Raw genomic sequence first — 20,604 nt, forward strand, 5'->3', positions numbered from 1 at the left:
GAGCGAGAAGAGTTGGAAACTTCCTGTTCCTTTCAGTAATTGTATAGGCTTCTTGTTTATTGGGATAATCTTCATACGTCTAATGCTATTAGCAGATGAAGTTTCTAGCATACCAAACAAATTCTTTGTCAAGGCACAATGGATAATAATATGTACATAAGTGAGATGATGAGCTGCCATGATGATGAAGCAACAAGGACGTCCCCTTCTGAAGGACTGGAAGAAGGGGAAGTGGAAGGGGAGACTCTTCTCATAGTGGAATCTGAAGATCAGGCATCAGTAGATTTAAGTCATGATCAGAGTGGGGATTCTGTGAATAGTGATGAAGGGGAAACATCCTGGACAGAGGAGTTGTCCTATTATTGTGAAAGATGCCAGAAATGGATAGCTGCAAGTAAGATTCCCTTATATTTAATTTTTGTGGTTTTGTGAACTCCAGGTTTATTCTCTCTCTTTCTGCCTGTTTGTCTTTCTGTTTGTGTATGCATGTGTATTAAAATGATGTATGTGCTTCTCAACCATGTGAAATACTGTCCATCTAGAATATATAGTTTATGATTAAACCTTCATTGTTTAATGAGATAATAACTATGCAAATGGACTCATAGAAATAAAATTAAAATGCTGAACAAATTATGTCTGCTGTGGATGGTTTTTTCCTTTTCCTCCAGGATATATGCCAAGCAGCTGCAAGTGTTATATGTCATTGCTGTCTTGCTCTGTTTGCTGATAGGAGAAAACCGACTACACAGGCTTTAACTGTTGAGCAGTTATGATGATGGTATTTATGGAGTTAAATTCTGTGAAGCCCCACATTCAAACCTAAGGTGGTTCTTTCTGTATGCTGCTGTTATTGCTCTCAACTTTAGTATTTGCACTGTGTTGGATCCTATCTGCAAATTCGTCTATGGCCCCATCTACACTGACCAGTTAATGCCGTTCAAAACTAGCTAGACAACAAATGACCATGAAAGCTAGCAAAAGAAAGCCCTTAATGTACATCAGTGTTCTATGGTTTGTGCAATCACTGAGCCTCAAACTGGTTCCAGGATTTCCTATGTAATCATCTGCAGAACAAAGCCATTTTTTTCAATACCAGTTTGAAACTGCATTAAAAGGCTCATGTAGGTGGGTCCCTAGATTCATGGAGTGATGGTATCTGCTTTGGAAAGGGAATCCTGAAAAACTCCAGCATGAACCTTAAATTTTTTGGATGATGATTTCTTCTAAATAAGCCTCATAATTGATATAATATGAATAGTGGCACAGTTTGTTTCAGTACCAGGCAAGAAATCCTTCCAGGTTTCTGTCTTTGAACACCTTGCTTTCTGATGTGTTGCTCTTTCAAGCTTGCAAAATTACATATAAGTTCCAGTAATTTGATGAGGGGTCCACTGTTCCATCATATCTTGTCTACGAGGTTCACTTGGAACTGCTCATATATATGTTACACTATACTGTAATGTATTATTTTCATTTTCCAGCGGCCAAAGTGCACTTGTAAGCTAAAAAAAACCCTGGGTTCCACTTCTCAACCAATTCCACTTTCTGACAGTGTTGTGGTCCCTAGACCATCAGATAAGTGGGAGCCTCTTGTACTAATTATCTGTTGATTCCCTGTCATGATTAGAATTATTGGTGTGCAACTGAAAAAATAACGTTGTGAAGTTTATGAGGTATGATCTCTTCTAAAAATATCTAGCATTATTTGTGCTTAGGGTGTTCAGTAGTATTTCAGTCAGTATTTCTTACTGTATAGCAGAATAGGTTAAAGTGTTCAGATTTTCAAAAGGCTACCCTCTTAGAGTCAGTATTTCTGTTAATCTTTTAATGCTGATATGTTGAAATTTAATTCAAGCATAAATTATTCAGTCTCTTTAGTTAAGGAGCAAGCTTATCTACTAAGAACCTCTTTACTGAAGCCAATGGATCTCCACTCTGATAGAATGCAATGTGCAATTTTACATTGTTTGATTTTATGAAAAATCTGAAGCCTTTCCTTGTTTGTTTATAGGTCAAGTGAGAGAACAGATCACCCACCTCAAAGGTGATAACTTTTTCAAGTTTACTTGCTCTGATTGCGCTGAAGATGGGAAGGAGCAGTTTGAACGGCTAAAACTAACCTGGCAGCAAGTAAGTAGCAAACAAGCAGTCATGGAGTAAGAACATTTCAGATTTATGTGTAATGATATACACTGGGGGTCTTTTGTTTGTTTACTGAGATTCTGTATATGAATCTAGGGATTTTGTTAAACAAAACTATGCTAACTTTTTGATGCAAAGGCAAAAAGGAAGTGATTTACTAGCTAGAGTAGTTCAAAATCATTACAAATGTAATCCTTAACATTAAAGGACACAATTAACATGGAAAGTGGCATTATACCTTGTAGCCCCATGTTCCTTCAAACACTTTTGTACATATATAATGAACCATGCTGGCTGTACACGGTATGTTAGCAAGCACTCAGTTTAATCTAGTATTGACTACCTTCTTCATTTTTAACACAAAACATTCTCAATGTCAACTCTGCTGTGTTGAAAGAAGAACAGATTGAATTGTCTAAGACTTTAAATATACCAATTAAATTTGTAGCTTTTAAGTATTTAGTAGTTCAAATACTTGAAAGCAACATGTCAAAGTTAATTATAAACTAATTATAAACTAAATTGTTTACTCAAAAATGTTTTTAAAAAACAAAATCTAGTTTCTAAACCAATTTATTTCAAGTGTTCCTGATACATTTATCAGATATTTTCATAAGAAGATTGCAAAATCTTATTTGGGGGATGTTTGTAGTATCAGCAAAACTTTCAAGTCACTAATTGCACTTACAAGCAATAACAACAATATTTATTTCCAACTCCACTTTCCACATTGAATGAGGTGGGGAGCAACAACAGATTAAAATGCGACACGTAACTTCAGCTAAAAACATATGGACTAGAATTATACTTCATTTCGTATCAAAAGCATTGCATCAATTAGTATAAAACTGATAAAAAATAGAAGGAGCACAAGTGGCTAAATATCTTTTGACAAAAAATGGGCAACAGCGATCGCATTGCCTGTAGCCTAACAATTCTTCCTCTGTACATGAGGCAGGACATTGCGGACAAGCATACAGATGCGGAGTTGTCTGCTCTGCACCACAGCTGCACAAGGTGGAGGATTCTTTTAGGTAGTGCCATTTTGTCAGGTTGTCTTTTGATCTTCCCACTCCACTTCTGAGTCTGCTCAGTGACTTCCAAGTTGCCCATTCTTGATTTGCCCCTGGAGACAGACCTTCGTGGGATTTCCTGGCTTAGCTGCCCAGAGAGACGCCCTCGCTATTGCTGGGGGAACATCAAGAGGAGTGGTGGTCCTCATGAAGCTTTTCTTTGATTTGAGTCTATTGGGAGGAGGCTGATAGCCATGCAGTGGATGGCCTTCACAGTGTTCAGCCTTATTTCTCTCACACTTAGCAGCAACTTCCTGTTGCACATCAGGGGGGCCAATGCCAGAGTTTATCAACAGGTGTAGGTTTAAGACATCCTGTGATTATTCTACATGTTTCATTCAATGCTATGTTCACTTTACTTAGTATAAGTGTATATTTGGACCAGAGAATTATTTGTTTAAATTTGGTAAGTTTGTTTGTAAAATAAATAAATCAGAAAGCAGAGGGAGGTTAGCTATCCACTGATTTCAACAAATATCCACCTTATGTGCTAGTGTAACATTGCCAGGCAGTAATGAGGCTTCTGCCTGAATCATAATTTTCTCTCATTACCTTGCTGCCATATAATATTGGATTTGCAGTGGCAGTGTTACTCTGGCATCACACTTAAGGATGTTAGTATGGTGGTCTCTTTTATGAATTCTCACAAGTTTTGAGATCTCTGACCCACTGCCCTCACAGGTACATCTAGTGGGAACACAGACGAGGGCTTTCTCAGTGGCTGCTCCCAAGCTCTAGAACTCCCTTCCCAGGGAGGCTAGACTGGCACCCTCTACTCTCTTTCCATAAACAGGTGAAAACTTTTCTGTTTCAACATTCCTTTGAGGACAGATTGTTTAGGCACAGCTAGCATTGTATAGTGTGCGTGTTTATCTGTTATCTTGTTGGATTTTATAAGGTTTATGCTTTTAAACCAGTTTTAATTTTTGGACAATTTAATCATTTTTAACTTCTGTATTTTGTGAATTTGTAACTATTTTTCTAATCAGTTGTAAAATGCTTTGAGTCTTGAACTGAAAGAAGTAATAATAATACAGTAGATTGAATTTCAAAGTCAGAAGTTTCTGTCAATATAAACAGTTAGTAGGAGAAAGGAATTTTTCTTCTTCCAGATTAAAAACCCTTTATACTACTTGTAAATGAAGCATTACTATTTGTATTTCAGGTTGTCATGCTGGCAATGTACAATTTATCACTAGAAGGAACTGGCCGCCAAGGTTATTTCAGATGGAAGGAAGATATTTGTGCTTTCATTGAAAAACACTGGAGTTTTCTGTTAGGAAACAGGTAATGGCATTTAATAGTCTTACAAGGTCTTCCAAATGCATCCAATGATTTTTTTTCTTTTATCTGTCTCTGCTTATCTGCTCTCCTTCTTTCTCTCTGTTTTGCTCTTCACAAATACTCTGTTAGGGATCCTGAGGGTAGCTACTATTTACCTTGCCTGTATTAGGTAGCTTTGGTACACATAATCAGAACATGATCCTGCTCTTACGAAATTCAGAATTTAATGTATTGTTCACTGAAGAAATGCTATTGCAGCTCAGTACCAAACTTGTATATTATACCATTGCAGATTGTTACTATTTAATTTAGAGCCTATGTTTCCAACTATAGTAGTTGAAGATGAACAGTGAAGTAAACAGATAGGAAGAGAACTCTGTAATTTGAAATGTGGTGCTGAGGGGCAGTTCTGTGGATTCTGTGGACTGCCAAAAAGACACATAAATGTGTCCTAGATGAATTCAAGACTGGAAACTCAGTGAAAGCCATGATAACAAAACTGAGATTGACTCACCAGAAAAGATAATGCTTTGTAATGTAGAAGACAATAGGAAGAGTGAACGACTGCATTCCATGTAGATAGATTCAATCAAGCAAGTCACAGCTGTGTTTGGAAGACTTGAGCAGGGCAGTTAATGATAGGGTGACTTGGAGGTCTCTGTGTCATAGGGTCACCATAAATCAAAGTTGACTGCAGTTAAAAACAAGCTTGTTGACAACTTGTTTTAATTATTTTATGCAATATTCAAAAAATCTTTTTAAAAGGTGTTTCAATGTTTGTTTTTTTCTAAGAGAAAATAGCTTTGGGAAAATACCCCCCCTCAAATCCCCCACCCCCTCACTTCTCTAAATAACAGGCTGCTACTTTTGTGTGATTTGTGCCTTGTCAGTTCCTAACACAAAACTCTTTATACCTATCTATCTATGTGTTACTGTGACTGAAAATTCCATCCAATTCCAACAAACAAATAAAAAAACAGTAGAGACATTTGTTGATTTCTAGTTATAGTCAGTGGGAGGCAAAGATCTCTATAATGTTAGATTATTGTCAGTATTTAATTCCACATTGACATTACTTTGCCAACAACTGCTACAATAAAAAAATTCATGTTATGTGTGATGAAAATTTGGACAGTTTTTGACTTGCTTGTCAAAACTTTGCCAAACCAGCAAAAGATTTATTTCTATGACAGATCTAAATGAAGCACAGCAGTAGGTTTTAACAGAATCTGAGAGAAATAAATTGTAGGCTTTTCCAAAAATGGGAGAAGGAGGGAGGGTATCTCAGTTTTCAGTACCTTTTACCTTGTTGTATTTTTGGTTAATTTATAGACCTCATCCAATAGATTCTGGATTTTAGTTTCAAGCTCAGAGATGTCATTTTTATAAGACATGGAGTTGTGATTCTTATTGACTCTTTTTTTTTTGCCTACCTTACTGAACATTTACTTGTTCCTTTAATATCTAAATAACATTTCTGCCTTGCTGTAGCTTGCTATGGTCTAATTTATGTTCTCTCTGTCTTAATACGAACAAGAAGAAAATGTTCCATTTTCTCTCAACACACTATCTTTATTGTCTCTGTATAATAACACCACAACTTCATGGATCATTGATAGACATTGCATATAACATAAATAAATGTTTCTTCCAGCAGAAACATACACCGATTTGCAATGTCAGGTGCCATGACTGATCTGTTGCTAGTAGCTGCTTGGAAATAAAATTTGCGGAGGATGGCCTCACACTGTTTCATTTTCATCTTTCACTTTATAGTAAAGCTTACCATTGAATGAGAAGGTTTTTTTTCACAGTACAGTTCCTACTGTAACTGTATAATGAAGAATTATCCTTCCAAGCTTTAGAATAAATTTGTTAATATAGAGTATATATTAGTTATGCATACTTATATATCTGTTGATCTCAGATTCTCTCCAAGTTTGTAATCTGTCACAAGATTTAGAAGAGCAAGGTTCAGCTGCTAACTGGGTACTTCTGCCTCAGGCACTAGAATGTCTTAGATTCTGACTGCAGTACCTGGTTGTTTCCTGCCCGTGTTTAGCTTTCTGTTACATTTTATTTTCCTTCACTTAATTTAGAAAGAAGACGTCTACTTGGTGGAGTACTGTTGCTGGTTGTCTTTCTGTGGGAAGCCCTTTGTATTTTCGTTCAGGGGCCCAGGAATTTGGAGAACCAGGGTGGTGGAAGCTGGTTCATAATAGGCCTCCTACATTGAAGCCTGAAGGGGAGAAACTTTCTTCATCTACCTTAAAAGTTAAAGGTAATGATTTGTACATTGTATGTAGGTTTTCACATTTAAATAAGTAAATAAGCCTAGTCTTTAAAGATACCGTGTATGAGGGGAGTGTTCTGAGCTTTGAGAATTTGATAGGAGTGAGACAGTGAGTTGCAATCTGCCAATAGTTTACTTCAAATCTAGAAATCAATGTATAATGTATGTGACATTTCTGCATGGAGTGAGTGAGTGGTCAGTGGTATTGTATGTGATAGGTTAGTGTTGAATGGTAAAGGTGAATTCTAGCATCCCTTCCCTTTCTTTCTCTTGCTTGATATCTCTGATCTCCTTTTTGGCCTTCTTTTGTAATTCTACATATATAATGTGATTGGGGATGGCATTTAATTTTGCTTATGATGTACAATGACAATAAAGTTATTCTATTATTTTCATCTCTACTCATTTTCAGTTTCATTTAATTTAATTATCTCAGCACGAGCCATTTGCATTTTTCTTTCCCTCTCTCATCTTTTCACTTTCCTCTCTCTGATATGTGGGTTTAAAGCTTCAGTGTTCATGACAGGGAATCTATTACCACCTTTTGTGACACATACTGTGGATTTAATTACATTAGCCCCTATTTGACTATAAATGAATTGCGCTTTTTTGTCTTGTTTTAAAAATTCTAGGTTTGTTCTGTATTCATATTCAGAAGTAGATTTTGCCCTTACCATACAGTTGAATTCAGAAGTCAGCATTCTCAGTGCTTGTTAAAAATCATTGTTTGTTCTCCAGGAGGTTCAAAACCATCTTTGGATCCAATCATTACAGTGGAGGGGCTTAGAAAACGAGCGAGCCGCAATCCAGTAGAATCTGCCATGGAACTCAAAGAGAAGAGGTCTCGAACTCAGGAAGCCAAAGACATCAGGAGAGCCCAGAAGGAGGCGGCAGGCTTTTTGGACCGGAGTACCTCTTCCACACCTGTTAAATTTATCAGTCGAAGCCGGCGTCCTGACATGCTTGAAAAAGGAGAGGTGGTTGACTTTTCATCCCTGAGCTCCTCAGATCGAACTCCTTTGACCAGCCCTTCTCCATCTCCTTCTCCGGATTTTTCTGCTCCTGGAACGCCAGCTTCACACTCAGCTACACCTAGCCTCCTCTCAGAAGCAGACCTGATTCCAGATATAATGCCACCCCAGGCCCTGTTCCATGGTAAAGGCTTTTTAAATGTTTCATTGTCTGTTAATCTCGATTAGATCTCCTTTACAAAACAATTTCTTGACCATTGTTTTACAGGAACTGGTTAACATCTATGAAAAATACAAATATGACTAAGCATTATAGGTTTAGCCTCTGTTTTCTGGATATCTGAAATCCAAAAGACCCCAAAAACTGAAATCTTTGCTGCTACTGTTACTGCACTTCTATCTTTGACACAGCCAGCAGCTGCCATGTTTTTCTCAAAGAGTCCTTGCTCCACTACTGTCTGAAACTTGATGGGACAAAGGGAAGTGGGGGAAGATCCTAGGTGTTGCAGCTCAACCTGCTGGGCTTAACACAGCGGGCCAAACCACTGTGCTGTAGAAAAACCCTACTAATCCAAAGATTGGCAGTTTGGGCAGAAATGTGAGTAGATAAATAGGTACTGCTTTTAGCGGGGAGGTAATAAGGTGCCTTAGGGACATCGATCGGGAGGAAAAGTTCCTCGGCATGGAAGATGGAGTGACAGCACCCCGCCCCTCTTAGCCAGAGTTGAGCACAGCCTCCAAGATGCCAGAAATAAGATGGGAAAAACTGCCTTTACCTTCATTTGTGTTGTCTGTGCTTGTTAATTGTGTAATCTGAATTGAATGTTTGTTGAATGTGTTTTCTGAGTTCCCTTTGGTGTGAGAAGGGCGGGGTATAAATACTGCAAATAAATAAATAAATAAATAAATAAATAAATAAATAAAGTAACCTACAGGAGGCCTTGGGGAGGGAAAGGGTCCAAGTTGCTGTGAAATCGAAATCACTGGCTCCCCAGCAATCTACATGGCGAATCTTTTTCCACCTAGTGAGCAACAGCATGCGGAAGCATGGGCTAACTGGAAATGAGATATAAAGAGTGAACGCAGTGTGAATTGTTTGGGCAATTGGAGGTTTTCAACATTCCCTAAGCCTTTGGCAACTGGATTCATTTGGACTTTCCCCTCTTCTGATATCTGTTTCTTATAGGGCCTTTGTGTAAGTCAGGCTGTGAGACCCAGGACTTCATCAGATTACACTGGGAATCCCATTTGGAATGGCAACAGCACTGGCCCTCCCAACACAGGACACAGGCAAATCATGGAAGGGAGGAAAAAAGTACCCTAAAAGACTATTTCTTTTTTTTTGCAAAGTAGAAGCGTTATGAGGTAGCTTATAACCAACCCTTCCTGTTTGGGGAGCAAAATGAAATTGCTCGAAAAAATTTATTTTGACTCCTCCCCCAATTTCTCCTCCCACAAATTGGGTGATTCTAACCTGAGATCAACAAGTGCTACTTCATTAGAAATTTAGCAAAACATCCGGAGTTTTGAGAAAAATCAGTTTCCTCGCCTCTTCCTGATAAGTTGGAAAATAATGCTGCCCTCAATGGCCATATGAATGGAACAAACAAACGGGTAGCAATTTTATACAAATGCACAAGACTAGTAAATACCATTTACTTCCATAGCCAGGAGTTGGCATTGCCTGACTTTGCATCTGATGTTATTGGTTGAGCTGTCACATTATTTCTGACTGTCAAAATACATATTTTGTTATGTTTATAGACGATGAAGAAATGGAAGGTGATGGTGTTATAGATCCAGGAATAGAATACATCCCAGCATCCAGTGCTTCAGTGGGAATGATCCGAAAGAAGGTGAAGATACCTGAACAGATTAAGCAGGAGCTGGAGAGTGAGGAAGAAAAAATAGAGAAACTGGAAGGTGATTCTGAAAACCCCGAGAATACCCGCATAGGCTTTCAGGACCAGCATAAGGACAAAAGGAAGACACAACTGGACCATAAGGATGTTAGGTCTGGTATTCCTCGATATGGACCTGTTAGTATTTATGAAGAAAAGCTGCTTATGCGGAACTTGGAAACCTATCCAAATGCTGTTGCCATGACCCCTGAAGCTCGGAGGCTGAGGCGCAAGTTGATCGTCCGGCAAGCTAAACGAGAGAGAGGCCTTCCTCTCTTTGATTTGGATAACATTGTGAATGCGGCTGTTCTCCTGATTGATCGGATTTATGGAGCTAAGGAAGGAGAGAATGTGCCCTGTGTGTCAGCAGGTTATGCAACATACAGAACTACCAGCCAGGACTTCAGAATTTTGGATCGATATCAGGTTAATGTTTCCAATGTAATCATTTTTCAAATAGCTCCCTTGCTATGGATGGGGGTTGTTCAGCAAAGGGAGAAGATGTCTTCTTGACCATGTAGTACACATTTAAATTGTATTTGCTGTTTCTGTATAAATCAGTGGTCAAGGAAGCATTAATTGCAAAATTCTTCTTAATATGTTGGAGAAATGTTAACTACTTTGTGCAGAATTTCCTGATGGTAAGAGCTATTTGGCAGTGGAATATTCTGCCTCAAAGGCTGGTGGAGTCTCCTTCTCTGGAGGTTTTCAAGCAGAGGCTAGATGACCATCTGTCAGAAGTGCTTTGATTGCGTGTGTCTGCATAGCAGGGGTTTGGACTGGATGGCCCTTGGGATTTCTTCCAATTCTATGGAAAATATGTGTCTACCCAAAACTCCAATTTCTTTCCCTTTCTCTTCAGTTGCTTTCCTGAAAGCCCAATACTTACTGTAGGTCTAAATCACTTTCTAAGCATGTCCACCTTTCTTACATTCCCGTATTAAGAAGAAAAGGGGTTGGCATAAAATGACTATGTAGAAAAGATTGTCTGTTAACTGAGATATGCCTGCAATCAGTTTACAACCTGTTCTACTATTAAGAATAAAGCATGACTTGGACTTCCTTATTTCCCCAAAAAAGAAATTACAGCAGCATGTTGAAATCTAACATGCTTTTCCATATTCTGAATATGGAAATTCTAGCAGAGATAAGAATTATTTAAAAATTTAAAGTTGAAAACTCAATATTTTTCAAATAATAATAAAGCGGTTGACTTACACTGGAATTAAAGTATGCCAGGGATGTGTGCACCTGTGACAAGAACCATGATTTAAAGCATGGAAGATAAGTTGGGAACATTTGAGGAATTTTCTCCTAGCATAAATACAATTGAATTATTGTATATTTTTGCTATTAAATGCATTCATCCTTTTATGCTAACATATTTAGCTATGAGCTCTAGGCCTTAATCTTCCTACTGTAGCCACGAGAAACCTTTAAATTGCAAGCTTCCCTAATCTGGCTCATGAGGTTGCTCCACTTGGGAATGTCAGTTTCTGAAGCCATACCCATGGCTTTAGTTTACACAATGTTAATCCCATTCCTGTCAACACACAACTAGTCTTTTCCAGTAAGCTAAAGGCTGCTGGAAAGTTTCCACCATGCATTCTGCCTTGAATCTTCATGCATTTGTGACTTTAAAATTTTCTGATTGCATTTTGCCATTCTCCAGAGCTGCTCTTGATTATCACCTTGTAGAGCTGGTGCTTTATATTCAGTCACAATTAAGGATAGCTTTTTATTCAGTCACAATTAAGGGTTATTTTACTGTTGATATATAGATCTGGAGCTGTTTCCAATTCCTATCATCAGTAGGTGAAACAGATTCTTCCTGGGAGAGATTTGTCAGGATGTGTGGTGCTATAGTTATCTGTTAGTTATCTGTTAGATATCTGTTAGTTTTTAATTTTAAAAGAATTCAATGACTCTTGAGTTCATTATACCCCCAAACTGCAGAAGGTTCCCCCACATAAAGTGACCAAACACAAAGTAATTGGTATAGATAGGAATATCTTACAAGCAGATGTGGTAACACGTTTTTGTATAAACTCCATCTCTTGAAGATGATTAACAATAAAAAATAAATCCAGTATTACCTTTTATGACCACAAAAGCTAATGCTTGGTAAATTCTTGAGGTGGCTTGGCATTGTTTGGATTCTTATTGTTTCTATACTTATTAAAAGCTATGATATTTACTTTTCTTAAAATTGGGCATAAAACTAATAGTTGCTGTCTTGTTAGTGTAGATTTCAATGTATCAAACAGCATCATAATATTTCTTACATGTAACTTATTGATAGACATGTGTTTTATATTTTCTTGTCAAATGTCCAAAGACTTATTGTGCATATTAATTAGAGGGGTCATTTGTATTCTCAATATTTTGATACTACAGTATCTGGCCACTATTGCCTTTAATTGTTAACTACTTTCTTAATCTGTATTTTTTTCTTGTTTTACAGACTAAACTGTCTAATGTGAAGGAGATTCGACAAATGGAAACAACATTTCTGTGCAGACTTGTAGGTTCAGAAGATGCTCTGGCTGACCATAGCATCATCAGTCCCTATACATCCCGTGTCTTAAAACCTTATATCAGGTAAGGATCACTAAGCTGCTCTTGTTTAGAAACATACTACTCCTTCTTACTTTCAGATTTGTTACATACGGTGGCAGATAAACACGGTACAGGCATGCCTCAGTTATCAAAGCCTTAGTTAAACAGCTTTTTTTAGAGTCTTCATACTTCTAGCCTCCTTTTTATTACTAATCTTTTCTTTAGCTGGAATTTTGTAAGCAGCATCAGCTTTGGGAGGATGTTGAATGTGGGCTGAAGAAATACAGAGTTTGGTGTCAGGTGGTAGTAATATGTCTGAAGTACAAAATTCAATAAATCTTGAGCTGGCAAATGATAGGATTCTGTTCTAGCCATTCCTGCTCTAAGCTATGTGTGCTCCCTTCAACAGGCAAGTTAAACAGCAGCTGTTTCTAGAGTTCTTTACTGGACATATAGGTAAAGGTGAACAGCAATACAGGGGAAAAACAGGAAAGCAGATTTGCTTGTCTCTCTAACTTCCTCCAGCAAAAAATAATAATAATCACACACCTATCAGTTCAGCCACCAAAAATAAAATCATAAGAAAAGTGAAAGTTGTTTAAGAGAGAAATGTATTTCTGGATGCTTAGAATAAACCTTTAAGTGTTCTCTATAAGGTTTGAAAAAAGGTTTGTTCACTTGTGCAAGGCTTACCTAACCTGCTTATTTCATTTTACAAGTACAGTAGAGTCTCACTATTTATTTATTTATTTGCGACATTTATATACCGCCCTTCTCACCCCGAAGGGGACTCAGGGCGGTTTACAAGTATATATACATACAATATATTATATTATACAACTATATCGCAATATTATTAGTAATATTGCATGTAATATAAATATACAATTATAATAGTGAATTATAATTATTATTACATTGTATTACATCATAATATTATTAATATTACATGTATATACAATGTATTATAATATTAGTATAGTATAATATTATTATATATCATTATATCATTAAATTGATACAGGAGACATGGTGGAAAGATGTCTTCCCGGCCCCGCCTTCTTCATTCTGCTCCAGATATAAAACTAATAGCATGTTATTGCGGATAGAGGCCTCTAGCTGATGTAAAAAGACAAGATGGAACTGTCCTCATGGCTCCCTCTTAGCTCTGGCACCCGAGCGTCAGTTGGAGATGGTGGGAGGGGCCTTTAGCTGATGTTAAAAGACAAGATGGAACTGTCCTCATGGCTCCCTCTTAGCTCTGGCACCCGAGCGTCAGTTGGAGATGGTGGGAGGGGCCTCAGCTGATGTAAAAAGACAAGATGGAACTGTCCTCATGGCTCCCTTAATCATGCCTTGTTCCAGCCCATGCTGGCCAGAGAGCCAAGCCTCACTAATCCAAGCCTCGCTTATCTAAGCCTCTGGATAATCCAAGCCATTTTTGTAGTCAATGTTTCCAATATATCGTGATATTTTGGTGCTAAATTCATAAATACAGTAATTATAACATAACTTTACTGTGTATTGAACTACTTTTTCTGTCAAATTTGTTGTATAACATGAAGTTTTGGTGCTTAATTTGTAAAATCATAACCTAATTTGATGTTTAATAGGCTTTTCCTTGATCAGTCCTTATAATCCAAGATATTCGCTTATCCAAGCTTCTGCCGGCCCGTTTAGCTTGGATTAGTGAGACTCTACTGTACATGGAAATGAGGTACAGGAAAGGCAATGATGCTAGTAGCATTTATGAGAATTTTCAAAACTTAAAAAGTGCCTTCCTTTCCAACTTTGTAATGAAAGCTTCTGAGCATGCTTGGGTCCTCTAATTTTTTTCTGGTATCCTGGTGGGATATTTTAAAAATACTTCTGACATGTACGTAAAGTACAATAATGAAGTATAATCACCTCTCGATATTAAAGGATTTTGCATCCATGAATTCCACCATCCATGGTTTAATACCCCCCTCCACAGAAAAAAATCCAAAAAGAAATCTCGATTTTGCCATGCTATATAAGGAACACTATTTTATTGTGCCACTGTATATAATTTGTGTCGTTGGGACCATTGCCTATCTTAGTTTCCTCCCTTCTCCAACTCTTAAGAGGACCTACCTCACAGTGGCAGTATGGCAGTGGTAGGCAGAATCTCTTTGTGGCTCTCCTCTTCCTTTCTCCCTTCCCCTCATACAAGTCACTTTTCTTTCTCAGTGGCATCACAGAGGGCAACAAAGTGTTACAAACAGACAAACATACATACATATTTTGACTTTTATATATATCGATTTAAACATCAGAAGAATTACCCTACAGTAGAGTTCAAAGTAGGAAAACATATTATTATTATCATTTAAAAAATTAATTGAATTATGAACACTATGGTATCTCAGCTAGGGTAGGCCTGCAGAATTATGAAAATGTACTACTGGTGTTGGTTTACTTGGTTTTTCATTGATGCCCTTGGTCTACTTTGGTTGGAACTCGGCCCAAGTCCACTTGCTCTTGCAGTCTAATATTGTTTTTGTTATCTCTAGACGTGATTATGAGACCAAACCTCCCAAACTTCAGCTGCTGAGTGAGATTCGTGCCTATTCACACAAAAATGATCCCAACTGGACCCCAGAACCAGAAGCACCCATTGATTATTGCTATGTGCGGCCTAATCACATCCCCACTATTAACGCGCTGTGCCATGAGTTCTTCTGGCCAGGTAGGATTTATGAGAAGATCTAGATCAGAAGCTAAAGTGATCTCAGTGTGTGCTGCCACTTTAATTGCTCTTGAGGGGATTGAATTCCTGTGATCTTTTAGCCCAGACTGTCCTGTTATGTCCACTTTAGTCATTTAAATTTTACTGTATTGCTCTTACTGTAGGTTACTTAACTATGTATTGAAGAAACCTCACAGGCTCCCAGTAGTTCCACCGTCGCAAGGGGTTCTATCACCAGTCTGTGATTGTTCATGACTCTGCTTTTCTCATCTTACAGGGATTGACCTATCAGAATGCCTCCAGTATCCAGATTTCAGCGTTGTTGTCCTTTACAAAAAAGTCATAATTGCTTTCGGTTTCATGGTGCCAGATGTTAAATACAATGAAGCATACATCTCTTTTCTGTTTGTTCATCCTGAGTGGAGACGGTCAGGGATTGCAACCTTTATGATTTATCATCTTATCCAGGTAGATTGAAAAGCACTTCTGTTTTTTCTGATCTATATTAAATAGTCCTTTTATTGGATTGCTGTGAGTTTTCCGGGCTATATGGCCATGTTCCAGAAGCATTCTCTCCTGACGTTTCATCCACATCTATGGCAGGCATCCTCAGAGGTTGTTACAATGTTACAATGCTTTTGGAACATGGCCATACAGTCTGGAAAACTCACTGCAACCCAGTGATTCGGACCATGAAAGCCTTCGACAACACACAGTCCTTTTATGTTAAGTACAAATGCATATAGAACAGGTTTACCCAAGTGCTTATGTGACTTGTGTTTGGAATTTCGCTGTTGTTTCCTAGTCATTACAAAGTAATACAGCCCCGAATCTCTAAAGACATTTAATAGCTGGCATCAATTAGGCTGATCAAACTGTATCAGAAATGGAGGCATCGGATTTTGAAGTATTTTGTGAGACCTAGGGCTAAATTCCACATGCAAATAAATTCCAAGACGGCTTGTACAGACAAGGCCTTAGCATGCTAGATACTTATTTTCTCCATGCTTTTGCTGATCTCAAAAAAAGAAATGCTGCCTTCCATAATGGTGCCTGTTAGTAACAGTTTTTAAAATGGCTCTATTTAAGTGGGTTATTGTATTCATATACACATTCATACATATTTAACATGTTGATTAAAAATCCAGTGAATGTACGGAAGCTTCAATTTCCTTGATTTAAAGTCCCTTCAGCAGTAACAAGCAGGACAATGCATTACTAAAAAAGAAGATTGAATAGGTATGAAATCCTTGTTAGCATCAGATTGAGAAAGCTAAACGGATACAGCAGTTACAACAAATCCAGATACTACTAGAAAAAACAATGAAATCTAGAAGTGATTTGTTTTTGTTCAGCCTTTTTAAAAGATAGTGCATATTTGCTGTTTGAGGTTCTGGGGCCTACAGCTGAAAGCATAGCCAAATAACACAGAGCAATATGGCCACCTAGTCCATTTCTCTGGACTAGAAAAGACTCCGAAATTAATTTTGCAGTTGAACACTCATGGCTTCTGAATCCGAGGAACTTTGCTCAGCAGTGCATCTCCTGCTGCTGTTAAAGCCTCAAGCGTTGTGTTTTACAAATGGACAAGAAAAATAAAAAGGAACTGTTTACAATCTGTGAATGAGTTGAAGTGAGGAAATAATAGGGCAACAAATGTAGTTTCGTTATTCCTCACTCCATTATATTGAGTGATGATGGAAAAAGAAAGGATTCCTTTTTTTTCTTCCTAAAAATAACTAGTGATAATTGGGCTGTTTAGCCAAGGACTGACACACCTGGATTGAACATCTACCAGAGCTCTACATTATATGGTATTACAACCATGGCCTTATAAATTGTAAGGAAAGAGGTCCTCTCTGGTAATTATCCTTCTCACCACCACCATCCCCCACACAAATCCTTGAGTAGCCGCCCCTTCATTTTAAGATCCAGCAGCATGTGAGGAGTGAAACTTGCCCAACTCACTTATACCTATCATATGTACTACTTGATTGGAAATCATTTGCAACTGTTCACTATACAAGGACTTCTTTTAAAAGAAGAAAAATCTTCAATTTCCCCGAATGCTGAGTGACCAGATAGATGTGCAAGAGCCATTTTTGATGAATAAATTAAACTAAAGCCCTTGCTTCCCAAAATATCCAGCTCCTTTAGTATTTTTCGTTTGGTATATTGCATTACTTTCTTCTTCTGTTAGTGATCAGTATGGTACCTGCTCAAGTTTCAAAGCCAATAGTTTCAGTTCATACAAAGAAGAGAAATATGAATAACCTCTGCTTTTTTCTCTTGCATTTTTGTTTGGGTTCCAAGAACCTTATCTCATGTGTAGTCTGTGAATCTGTGAATGGATTTTATTGAGATACGTTTTAATTTATGTTTGGTTTTAATTTTTGTTCGATCAGGCTTGTCCCCATGTAAGTCACTCTGAGTCCCTTCAGGGAGATGAAAGCGGGATATAAAAATAAAGTTATTATTATTATCCTCATGCCTCAAGTTATAGTAAATGTATCTTCCTCTCTTTATAATGTATGCGCTCGTTTGTCCATTCTTGGTTCCTTATGTCCTCATTTTACTCATGACTTATAATACAACTCGTTTCCTTTTGACAGACTTGCATGGGCAAAGATGCAACCCTTCATGTCTCTGCAAGCAATTCAGCAATGCTACTCTACCAAAAGTTTGGATTTAAAACTGAGGAATACATCTTAGATTTCTATGACAAATACTATCCTTTGGACAGCAAGGAGTGCAAGCACGCGTTCTTTCTCAGGTTGCGACGATGACGTAAGAATTTATTGGGAGAGTCTCAAAGAAGAATAGTCACTAGAAAAAAAATAATTCCAATGTTTTTATTGTAGAGATTTATAAAATTCTGCTGCCTTTAATGCTAATAAATTCAGTCTCTGACTTTTTTTTGGTGAGAATTAAGGTCTCCTAAAATATGCCTATCCAATCGCCAAAGGAGAGTCCATCCCCTTGAGGCAATATATTTTACTGTCAGATAGTTCAGACAATAAATTTTAGGTAGATTTTCCTAAGATAGAAATTGAAACACTTGTTTATTGTAAGGTAAAGTGGATCCCTATTGAAAAGAACAGTTCAATTAGTACATTTGACCAGTACGATTATTGAATTTTTCTTTGTTCCATTTTGTAAAATTCTTGTATCAATCATAGGTGCTGCAAGTTTTATTACATAGAAGTATATTACTTACCCCTCAAAATTCAATTGTAGTTTTTTAAAAACTTTATACAGTAAAGAGTGCAAATTCATAGAAATTGAGAAGAGTACCATGACATTTGAATAGTCTCTAAGGCACTAATTTTAAAGGCACTAATTTTAAAGGCTTCCTATAGTCAGTTGTACTTGAAAGTCTTGTGAAACTGTACCTGTTTAAAGACTGCCTCTCAGATTTTTAGACAATACTGATATGCCATCTTGGGTTTTGTAGGAGAATATCAAGTTTTTCTATTGATTAATAGAGGTGAAGTCTGCAATTTTTTAATGTTAAAGAGAAATAAGGGAGCTTGATTGAGCCACAGGAGGTCTAGGGACTTTCACTCTCTTCATATGCAGCAGGCAGATCCCATTGATGGGCACTCCAAGTTTGCCTTTTTTTTTACCCTGCAAGCAACGGAAAATAAAGAGTGCCTCCGCTTATGCTCCCTTATTTGGAAATCCACTGTTTCTTATGTCAATTACCAATCCATCTTTGCAAGTTGCTGGGCTTTTTCGGTGTTCTCTTGGCATTATTCTCCACTGCTATCAGTACCACATCTGTATCTATTAATGCCATGTCCACAAGGCAATACCATCCTTAATACCTCTCAATACTGGTCCAGGAGACTGCATATCCATGCCAGACAATGAAGATTTGGAGAAGAAAGAAGCCTCATAACAATGGGTCTGAACCAAAAAAGAAAGAAGGAATGATTGTTCGTACACGTGGCAGTAGCTCCAGTCTTGTTGGTTTCATTGTTACTTTCTTCCAAACTTTACAATCAGATCTTCCCAAGAGTTCAGCAAAGGCTGTATGATGCCCAAGTCACTGGTTGTTTTGGAGGGAGAGGTTCAGGAAAAGTTGCTTCACTGATTTTTTTTTTATTGTGTCAGAAGTGACTTGAGAACATACTGCAAAACGCTTCTGGTGTGAGAGAACTGGCCCTCTACAGAGACGTTGCCCAGGGAATGCCCAGATGTGTTACCATTCTGCTGGGAGGCTTCTCTCATGTCCCCACAAGCAAGAGCTGACAGGCAGGAGCTCACCCCATCTCACGGATTTGAACTGGCAACCTTCAGGTCAGCAACCCAACCTTCAGGTCAATAGTTCAGCTGGTAAAAGGGTTTAACGCATTGCGCCACTTTGGCTCCTACTTCACAGATACTCCCAGCGGTAAGTATCAAATGAGGGTCCACCTTGTACCCACTCAAGAGTTTGTGAGGCAGACATCTTCCTGCACCACTGGACACTGTGACTATGAACTTCCCTCACATCACCATACAAAGTTAGATTCATACCAAAATAGTCAAGTCTGTTATATATTTTCACCAATGGAATTTCATTATATATTGTCTTTCTTTTCGTGTTAGCTGCTTTCGTTCTTTTCTTAGAATAATAAACTGGGATATAAATAAATGAAAAATTCCCACCATCATTCACCATGGTTCAAAGACAACAGATCCCTCTCTGTGGACTTGAGTTCCTCCATATCTATTATTATACCTACCTTCTGGAAGAATATAGTGTTATAACTCCAGCCTATCAAGTTTGTCACAAGTGCTGATACCATTCACATTTCCAGGACTCAGTGAACGTTCTTACTCAAAAGCTCGCTGAACCATTATCCAGTGTCAGCAAGAATTCCACAAAAAGATCCTTGTTCTGTGAGTGTTGTCAGCCGTTTCAGCACCCACGTTTAACGTGGCACTGGTTGTACTGCCAATGGTTACCTTGTTTGCTCCTGGCTACTGTCAATACCATTGCAGTTGGTACCAATCCACACTGCTGTTTCCAATATCTCTTCATCTGCTGTGGAACAGCAGCCACCCCTTTCATATTGTTATTAAAAGAGAAGGGTAAAAGCACCTATAGAGTATTTACGGAAAAATATATATTTTTGCAGAGGGGGGAGTAGAGCTCTTTATTGATCTCGTGGTGGGAGTGGGGGCTAATGTAGCCCTCAGCCTTCCAGTTATCCAGCCTTGTACTAGCCAAATGTACCAATTTGGTATTTGCTGTCAAAGTTAGATATTGGAAAGGAGTACTGAGATGACTTATGTTGTAGGCAGGCAGCTACAATTTCTTCCCACTCTGGAATTTGTTCTTTTGCTGGAATTCATAGTGAATGACCCCGGGCAGAATCCGCCTCTTATCTCACACACTGCAATTGTTTTGATTTGGCAGGGACACACTCGGTTAATCCCTGTCACTCTATTTTTCAAATGGCCACGTTTTTCTCATTTCACTGAGTTGCCCTCTATCCTCAACTTACTTCAGTTGCTGCACACAGAAGTATTTGTTGCTCAGTTAACTCAGTCAGGAGGAGAAAGAGGAGGGGGGCACATATTTTCCTTTTCAGCATACTTCACCACAAGCAAACTGCTGCAGGCGTTTCTAGCTTCTGTGCTCTTCCTGATTAGTAACTTTTGCCATGTTGACCACACT

General features: G+C 38.1%; 2 protein-coding genes across 2 annotated transcripts in view; one reads left to right on the forward strand and one right to left on the reverse strand.

The window, feature by feature from the left end:
• The first annotated feature begins 136 nt into the window (after positions 1–136).
• kat14 (lysine acetyltransferase 14) lies at positions 137–17,863 on the forward strand. Its single transcript, XM_003219884.4, has 10 exons — positions 137–394; positions 2,015–2,133; positions 4,384–4,505; positions 6,602–6,783; positions 7,534–7,950; positions 9,531–10,093; positions 12,132–12,268; positions 14,761–14,936; positions 15,214–15,404; positions 17,549–17,863. Exons 1-10 carry the CDS (start codon positions 139–141, stop codon positions 17,720–17,722), a joined length of 2,337 nt encoding a protein of 778 aa, XP_003219932.2. The 5' UTR covers positions 137–138; the 3' UTR covers positions 17,723–17,863.
• The window catches only part of dzank1 (double zinc ribbon and ankyrin repeat domains 1), a 43,053-nt gene continuing 40,223 nt past the window's right edge, over positions 17,775–20,604 (reverse strand). Inside the window, exon 19 of the mRNA XM_062977832.1 lies at positions 17,775–18,845. Within this exon, the coding sequence (XP_062833902.1) occupies positions 18,767–18,845 (79 nt within the window). The 3' untranslated portion in view covers positions 17,775–18,766. The remainder of the gene's footprint in view (positions 18,846–20,604) is intronic.

This window comes from Anolis carolinensis, chromosome 4, assembly GCF_035594765.1.
Source record: "Anolis carolinensis isolate JA03-04 chromosome 4, rAnoCar3.1.pri, whole genome shotgun sequence".
NCBI classification, from domain to species: domain Eukaryota; kingdom Metazoa; phylum Chordata; class Lepidosauria; order Squamata; family Dactyloidae; genus Anolis; species Anolis carolinensis.